Source organism: Nicotiana sylvestris, chromosome 12 (genome assembly GCF_000393655.2).
Source record: "Nicotiana sylvestris chromosome 12, ASM39365v2, whole genome shotgun sequence".
Lineage (NCBI taxonomy): Eukaryota > Viridiplantae > Streptophyta > Magnoliopsida > Solanales > Solanaceae > Nicotiana > Nicotiana sylvestris.
Genome location: NC_091068.1, coordinates 23,358,965 through 23,367,858, shown reverse-complemented (window position 1 = coordinate 23,367,858; position 8,894 = coordinate 23,358,965). Strand labels below are relative to the sequence as shown.

General features: G+C 43.8%; 1 protein-coding gene across 1 annotated transcript; it reads right to left on the bottom strand.

Annotated features, from left to right (window-relative positions):
* Positions 1 to 720: 720 nt before the first annotated feature.
* Positions 721 to 1,065, bottom strand: LOC138882787 (uncharacterized). The gene has a single exon (XM_070163420.1). The coding sequence runs from the start codon at positions 1,063 to 1,065 to the stop codon at positions 721 to 723; it is 345 nt and encodes a 114-aa protein (XP_070019521.1).
* Between the last annotated feature and the right edge of the window lie 7,829 nt (positions 1,066 to 8,894).

Here is an 8,894-nt window from a genome sequence, read left to right as displayed (position 1 = left end):
CTCCTTCTTTGCTGGGGATCAGAGTGTTATTCCCGACTTCCATTTGCATTGACTTGGCACTTCTCAGATACTGATCGGGAGGTCTTTTTTGGACATTAATATGGGTTTTTGTGTATGGTTAAAAGAAAAGGGGTAACAAGAGGTTCAAAATAATTTTGATGGGTAAAACATTACAACTCTTGAAATCAACTTTCTTTCCCAAAATTATAAACACAACTTCTGCCCCCAGTGTTTTCTTGATTGGGTTTGTTTTTTACACTATGACCGAGCCGTGAGGCTCCTACATATCCTTCTTTGAGGAATCAGGTCAAATTCGTAATTCCCATTTCCTTTATTTTTCTTGTGACCTTCTTTTGTCTTTATTATCATTATTTTCTCTTCTCTTTCTTTCATTTTCATTACTGATTCCAAAAGAGGGGTATGAAAGAACAAATAAGGCTCAAAAAGGGAAGCAAAGGTTACAGTGTTTGGATAGAAGAAAGAATTGCCTCCGTCGTTTCATTATCCGATAAATGCCAAATACAAACAAACAACAATTACAACTACAAGAAATCATACATAATATCTCTTAACTGCGTCAGAATTGATAGCCATGTCGACGCATTTCCCTTCGATATCTGTTAAGCATAAAGCGCCATTGGACAATACATTGGTTACAATGAATGGCCCTTGCCAATTCGGGGCGAACTTGCCCTTTGCTTCGGCCTGATGTGGCGGGATTTATTTCAACACCTGCTGCCCCACTTCAAATTTTCTGGGGCGCACCTTCTTGTTGTAGGCTCTCGCCATTTTCTTTTGATATAATTGGCCATGACACACAACTGCCAATCTCTTTTCATCAATCAGGTTCAACTGCTCCAACCGGGCTTTAACCCACTCGTCATCATCAATCTCAGCTTCAGCGACAATCCGAAGGGATAAAATTTCAACTTCCGTCGGTATTACTGCTTCAGTACCATATACCAATAAATAAGGAGTTGCCCTTACCGAAGTATGGACAGTAGTGCGATAACTTAACAATGTAAATGGTAATTTTTCATGCCATTGTCTGGATCCTTCTACCATCTTCCTCAGTATCTTCTTGATGTTCTTGTTGGCTGCCTCAACTGCTCCATTCGCCTTGGGACGATATGGTGTGGAATTACTATGTGTAATCTTAAACTGATGACATACCTCTTTCATCAAATTGCTGTTAAGATTAGCACCATTATCCGTGATGATCACCTTTGGGATTCCAAATCTACAGATGATATGGGAGTGAACAAAATCCACCACTGCCTTCTTGGTTATCGACTGGAAAGTTTTAGCTTCAACCCACTTAGTAAAATAGTCGATGGTCACCAGAATGAACCTATGACCGTTGGTAGCTGCCGGCTCAATAGGTCCAATGACATCCATTCCCTAGGCAACAAATGGCCATGGTGCTGACATTGTATGCAATTCTGTCGGTGGAGAATGAATCAAATCTCCGTGTATCTGACACTGATGGCATTTCCGCATGAAATTGATACAATCACGCTCCATAGTGAGCCAATAGTACCCTGCTCGAAGAATCTTCTTTAACAACACATATCCGCTCATATGTGGCCCACAAACTCCAGCATGTACCTCTGTCATAGCTGTCGTGGCTTGACTGGCATCTATACATCTCAGCCATCCTAAGTCTGGTGTTCTTTTGTATAACACTCCCCCACTGAGGAACAATCCATTGGCCAATCGCCGAATGGTTCTCTTTTGATCTCCGGTGGCCTACTCCGGGTATATCCCCATCCTGAGGTACTCCTTGACATCATAAAACCATGGCTCACCGTCCATTTCTTCCTTTATCATGTTGCAATAAGCGTGCTGATCACGAACCTGGATATGCAATAGGTCAACATGAATTTTGTCTGGGTGATGCAACATCGATGCCAAAGTGGCCAAAGCATTGGCAATCTCATTGTGAACTGTTGGGATGTGTCTGTACTCCACTGATCGGAATCGCTTGCTCAGATCGTGCAAACATTGTCGATATAGTATGAGCTTCAAATACCGTGTTTCCCATTCACCCTGAATCTGATGCACTAGGAGGTCCGAGTCTCCCAAGACCAAGACGTCCTGGACATCCATGTCTGCAGCTAGTCGTAGACCCAAAAGGCATGCCTCATACTTAGCCATATTGTTGGTACAATTAAAATGCAGCTGAGCCGTACCAGGATAATGACGTCATGTTTCAGAGATAAGTACCGCTCCTATTCCAACTCCCTTCACATTTGCGGCTCCATCAAAGAAAAGCTTCCAACCTGGTTCCTCAGGTAATTCCAACTCATGTATATGCATCACTTCTTCGTCAGGAAAATACATCCTCAACGGCTCATATTCTTTATCAACAGGATTCTCAGCCAAGTGATCGGCCAGTGTTTGGGCTTTCATGGTCGTCCTTGTTACATAGACGATGTCGAACTCCATGAGTAATATTTACCATTTCGCTAACCTCCCTGTGGGCATAGGCTTCTGGAAAATATACTTTAGTGGATCCATGAAATGAGATAAGTAGTATATGATGACAAATAATGCTTCAATTTCTGGGCCACCCAAGTTAGGGCACAACATGTCTTCTCGAGTTGAGTGTACTTAACCTCATATACTGTAAACTTCTTGCTGAGATAATAGATGGCTTGCTCCTTCCTTCCTGTAATGTCGTGTTGCCCTAGCACGCAGCCAAACGAATTCTCTAGGACCGTTAGATAAAGAATTAAAGGTCTCCCCGGCTCAGGTGGAACCAAAACATGTGGATTTGATAAATATCCTTTGATCTGGTCAAATGCCTCCTGACATTCTGCCGTCCATTCTACCGCGACATCCTTCTTCAGTAGCCGAAAGATGGGTTCAAAAGTTGCTGTGAGTTGAGCAATAAATCTGCTGATGTAATTCAACCTTCCCAACAGACTCATTACTTTTGTCTTGTTCTTCGGCGGTGGCAAATCTTGGATAGATTTGATCTTTGACGGGTCCAGTTCAATACCTCGCTGACTGATGATGATTCCCAACAACTTTCCATATGGAACACCAAAGGCACATTTGGCCGGGTTGAGCTTAATATCATACCTTCGAAGTCTTTGAAAAAACTTCCTTAGGTCTGCTGCGTGGTCTTCCTGATGCTTGGACTTTATGATCACATCGTCCACGTACACCTCAATCTCTTTGTGTATCATGTCATGGAACACAGTAGTCATTGCTCTAATGTACGTTGCTCCAGCATTATTCAAACCAAATGGTATTATCCGGTAGTAATAATTCCCCCACGGCGTAATGAATGTCGTTTTTTTCGCATCTTCTTGATCCATCAGAATTTGATGATACCCAGCATAGCAATCTACAAAAGATCCGATCTCACGTCTGACACAATTGTCGATCAAGATATGGATGTTGGGTAAAGGAAAGTTGTCCTTTGGGCTTGCCCTATTCATATTGCGGTAATCGACACACACCCTGATCTTCCCATCTTTCTTCGGCACCGGCACCGGCACCACATTAGCCAACCAATCAGGATATCGAGTGACCCGAATAACCTTAGCTTGCAGCTGCTTAATTACTTCTTCTTTAATCTTCACACTCATGTCTGTTTTGAACTTCCTCAATTTCTGCTTGACGGGAGGCATGTCGGGTCAGTGGGCAATTTATGAACCACTAAATCAGTGCTTAATCCCGGCATGTCATCGTACGACCATGCAAAAATGTCTTTGAATTCAATGAGTGCTTTGACTAGTTCTTCCCTGATATTTGGTTCAATGTGGATGCTTATTTTAGTTTCGTTGATATCGTCTACATCCCCTAAATTGATAGCTTCTGTTTCATTTAAGTTGGGCTTGGGTTTTTCTTCGAACTGGCTTAATTCTCTGTTTATGTCTTCGAAGGCTTCATCCTCATCGTATTCCGATTCATTATCATAATCGACATCTTGTATAGTTAGTTTAGAATCAGATTGATCTTTTAGACTAGGTTGAATATCCGTTGTGCATGTCATGTAATTAGAACCAGTATGAAAAGAACTGTTTAGAAAAATAAAAGATGAAAACAGAATTAAAATATAAACAAAAATAAAGAGAGAATTTTTTTTTACTTTATTAAACTGCGGGTTAACATAGTTTCACACTTTTGTGGACTACAAAAATAAAACAAAAACTGGATTACAACTCTGAATAATCCCAAAACATAAGAAAGAAAATCCAAAGCCTACTACCAAGACTCCTTCCGAGTAGGAAGAGGAGTAGATGTCCAATTGTTGACCTTGGCCTTAGGACCCACAAACTGTATGTCTGCCTTACTGGAACCCTCTCCAGCTTCTATCATGTTGACATCAACGAACATCCTTTCAAAGCCCTCATTCAAATCTCCATCTGGCCCGATCAGGGGTCCGAGAACTTTCGGGACCGATAACTTTCTGAACCCTGCTCTGACAAATGATCTGGATAGGCGTGGGATTGGCTTAGGAAGGACCCAGACTCTTTTCTTCAACTTGCGGGCACGCTTTACATCCGCTGAGGTAGGCTTGAATCCTAACCCAAAAGTATCCAGGTTCTTGGGCAAGGAAATTGGCTGGACAATACCCTGCAGATCAACCCCCAAACCTTTTCCCGGTACAAATCCGTTGTTCAACATTTCTGAGGCTATCATGAAGGTCGCAGCTGCGATTCTGGGAGTCAGCAGGCCCCTGCTCTCAGAAATTTTGTCTACTGAGACTGCGTCAAAAACCTGATAAACCCATGGACCTTGGTCATCGTCGGTTTCTATGAAGGGCACAATGGCATCACTAATGGCATGTGTACCGTCATCCCCGTGTACCACAATCTCTTGTATATCCCATTCAAATTTGACCATCTGATGTAGTGTAGAATGCACTGCTTTGGCTGTGTGGATCTAGGGTCGTCCCAACAGAAGATTATACGACACCACCACATCTATCACTTGAAATTCCATGGTGAACTCGACAGGACCAATAGTTAATTCCAGTACGATATCACCCACTGTGTCAGTACCGCCCCCATCAACACCTCGGACGCAGACGCTGTTCTTGTGAATCCTATCATCATCCACCTTCAGTTTGTTTAGAGTGGCCAAAGGATAAATATTGGCACTGGACCCATTATCAATCAGTACTTGAGTGACTACCGAGTCTTCGCATTTCACAGTCAGGTAGAGTGCTCTGTTGTGTTCTGTACCCTCTACCGGCAACTCATCGTCAGAGACTGTCACTCGGTTTACCTCGAAGATTTTGTGCGCTATTTTCTCCAAATAGTTCACTGAGAGCTTGTCCGGGACATGGGCTTCATTCAGAATCTTCATTAATGCCCTACAATGATCGCTTGAATGGATCAACAAGGATAGCAACAAAATCTGGGCTGGAGTCTTCCTTAACTGCTCTACAATGGAGTAGTCCTGTGCCTTCATCTTCTTCAAAAACTCCTCTGCTTCCTCCTCCATCACTGGCTTCTTTATTGTTACAGGATTGGCCCTTCTCAATTCTGTGGGAGCAAAACACCTTCCTGAATGGGTTAAACCCTGGGCCTCGCATACTTCTTCCACAACCTCCTTACCCTTATGCATCACCGTTACTTGACTGTAACTCCATGGCACAACTTTCTCACTTGTTATCGGCAACTGCATTACTGGCCTGATAACAACTGGTTCTACGTGGGCCCCCTTCACTACCAATACTGGTGTGCTTGATACTCCTTGTAGCATTACCTTGACCGGTTCTGGCTTCTTCGTAACAACAGATGAACCTTTACCTATTACCACAACTGGCTTGTCATCTACCCTTCCCAACTGTACCACTGCCTTTCCACTGGTCGGCTTTTCGCTTGGACTGACACGAATCATCATTATCGTTTGTGAGGGTTTCTTGGGCTTCCCTCCTTCATGCACTAGTTCGATCATGTGGGCCTCATGGTGTACTGGTAATGGGTTCTCATTGATGTTGGGTGCCTCTGGTGCCTGAACCTCGATCCTATTTGTATAAATAAGATCTTGTACGGCAGTCTTCAACTTCCAACACTTTTCAGTATCATGCCCGGGAGCCCCTGAAAAATATTCACAGCTTACTGAATGGTCCAGATTTTTGGGAAGAGGATTTGGCAATTTGGGCTCAACAGTGCTTAATAGGCCTAACTGCCTCAACTTGTGGAATAAAGTAGTATATGTTTCTCCCAGTGGAGTGAATGTTCTCGGCCTCTGCACCATCTCGTTCCTGAAAGCCTGATTTCCGCGGAAGCTTGGCCCTGAAGGATTCTTGTAAGCCCTTGGTGGTGGGTATGTGCTTTGCGGAGGTGGGTATGTGTTTTGTGGAGGTGAATATGTATTCTGGGTAAAAGGCACATGCCATTGCGGGCGAGCCAGAGGCTGGGTGTATGTTTGGGCGTGATGGACAGAGAAATGTGGCTCTTGTGGTGGATAATATGGTTGTGGAGGGTTGTATGGAGTGTGTGGATAATTTGGGTAATAGGGTCTGGGTTGGTAGCGAGGGGAAGGACCTCTGGATTTGGACCAAGTACCTGCTTCGACTATTGCGACCTCCTCTCTCTTTTTTTTCCCGAGCGCACCTCCCATGCCGCTTTGGATAGCCTGAGTTGTGGCCTTGATCGCCGAATAACTCATTATCTTGTTGGACCTGAGTCCCTCTTCAACCATGCCGCCCATTTTTACTACTTCATTGAAAGATTTACCAACTGACGTCACCAGGTGACCAAAGTAAGTTGGCTCCAAAGTTTGTAAGAAGTAGTCCACCATTTCACCTTCCCTCATTGGCGGATCGACTTTTGCTGCTTGTTATCTCCAACGGAATCCGAATTCCCTGAAGCTCTCTCCAGGATTTTTCTCAAGTTTCAACAGTGTGAGACGGTCAGGGACGATCTCAAGGTTATACTGGAAGTGACCCGCAAATGCTTGTGCTAGATCATCCCAAGTATACCACCTGCTAGGATCCTGCCTCATGTACCATTCTAGTGCGGATCCGCTTAACCTTTGACCAAAATAAGCTATCAACAGCTCATCCTTTCCACCTGCCCCTCTCATCTTACTACAGAAGCCTCGTAAATGTGCCATGGGATCACCGTGTCCCTCATATAGATCAAACGTTGGCATCTTAAAACCTGCCGGCAATTGAACATCGGGGAAGGGACATAGATCTTTGTAGGCCACACTAACTTGGCTTCCCAATCCATGCATATTCCTGAAGGATTGCTCCAGGCTTTTCATTTTACGAAGAACTTCGTCCTTCTCCAGATTCTTAGCCGGCCTCTCAGTTTCTGCCGGGAGCTGAAGGTGAGGGGTGTAAGTGTATGGCTCGGCTGTTTTGAAGGTGAGTTCAGGAGGATAGTATTGGTTGTCATGAACCTGAAACACTGGTTCCTCGGGTGATTTTTGCAATGTGGCGGGTGGAGCTGCCACGAAAATAGGAACAGTTGGTGGAGAAGGATTTTGTTTGGGTGGTGGAGCTTGGGGATTATAGGATGTTTCCCCTTGACAGTATTGGGCAATGGGGAAACTCGTCGATGGACCAATGGGAGGGTGTTCCGGAGTCCGAGCCGGTGAGAGGGTAGGAGTAGGGGGAAGGATTGATGATGTTTGTCCCCTAGCCCAGGCTAGGTGCATCCCAGCTATCTCTTGTCTCAACCTGTCTACTTCCTCCTTCATCATTTGCATCTCTGTCTTTTCCTCCTCAACACTTTTGTCCGAACCAGACATACTTTCCGAAATTGGCCCTTTAGATCTTGTGTGGTAACGGTAATCTGCCAGATTATTCTAACGAGCTAACTGTTTCGAAATCTTTCTCTGATATAAACAACAAACTTATTAGTGTTAGAGTTTAACACATATTGCAATTTCACATTGGGAAATGCAATGTTCCTAGGCAGTTTAACCATTTCTAACATGTTTTTGCTTCGATTGCATACGTCATCCCGGTTTACTCTTTCTTTTTATGTCCTTTTTTCCTTTCTTTTATTCACAGTGCCTTTTCTCTTTTTTTTTTCTTTTTAGTGATGGTCGAATCTTATGTGGATTGCCTACGTATCATGTCCCCGCATGAATCAGACCGGGCGTAGATCTGCCACAAGTGCGGAAAATAAAGACACTATTTTTGGATTTTTCAACCTTTACTAGCAAAACATTTTATTATAAGACAAAACATTTTTGATAGGAAATTAACAGACTTGATACAAACTACAGAATTTTATACCAAAAAGGGAAATACAAACTCCGACGGTCAACAGACTCTGAAGACAAGGAAGATACAGATTCAAGCTATGAATGTTTCAAGAGTTTTGAATTTTTGCGCCCGCGGGGCGTCGTTCGGCTTTGCCGCGGGTTTTGGTGCAAGGTCCCTTTGCATATCCTTCAAATCTTCCATGATCTGGTGGACATAAATCATTATTGAAGCAAGGAAGGTGGTGCGAGACATATCCTCACAAGCTCGGCACTTTATGGTGATGTAGTGCCCGATATCGTCGATTCTTCCCTTGATTCTGTCCCTTTCCATAAGCAATCGCTCTATTTGTTGATTCCGCGTCCCCAGCATTTGAGCGTTGTAAAGGAGTTGATCCTGAAACTCATTCAGTTGTTTCTCCATTCGGGCCATTAGATCATAGTAGCGCTTCCTCTCTGCTCTGGCATCTCGGGCTTGTCTGAAGATCCGCCCTTCGAGAGTGGATATTGTTTCTCTCAATAGAGCGATGCTCCTTTCGTAATCCCTCCTCATTTGTTGCATAGACAGTGCTCGATGTTCTGCTTACTTTATCCATTTCACCTGGATTCTCGCTAGACCAGCTTTAGATTTTTCCAGGTCTTCTTAATCTCGAGGACTTTCTTCTTCAGACCGTTTATAAGCTTTTCATCAGCCCGACTTCTCTTCGGGT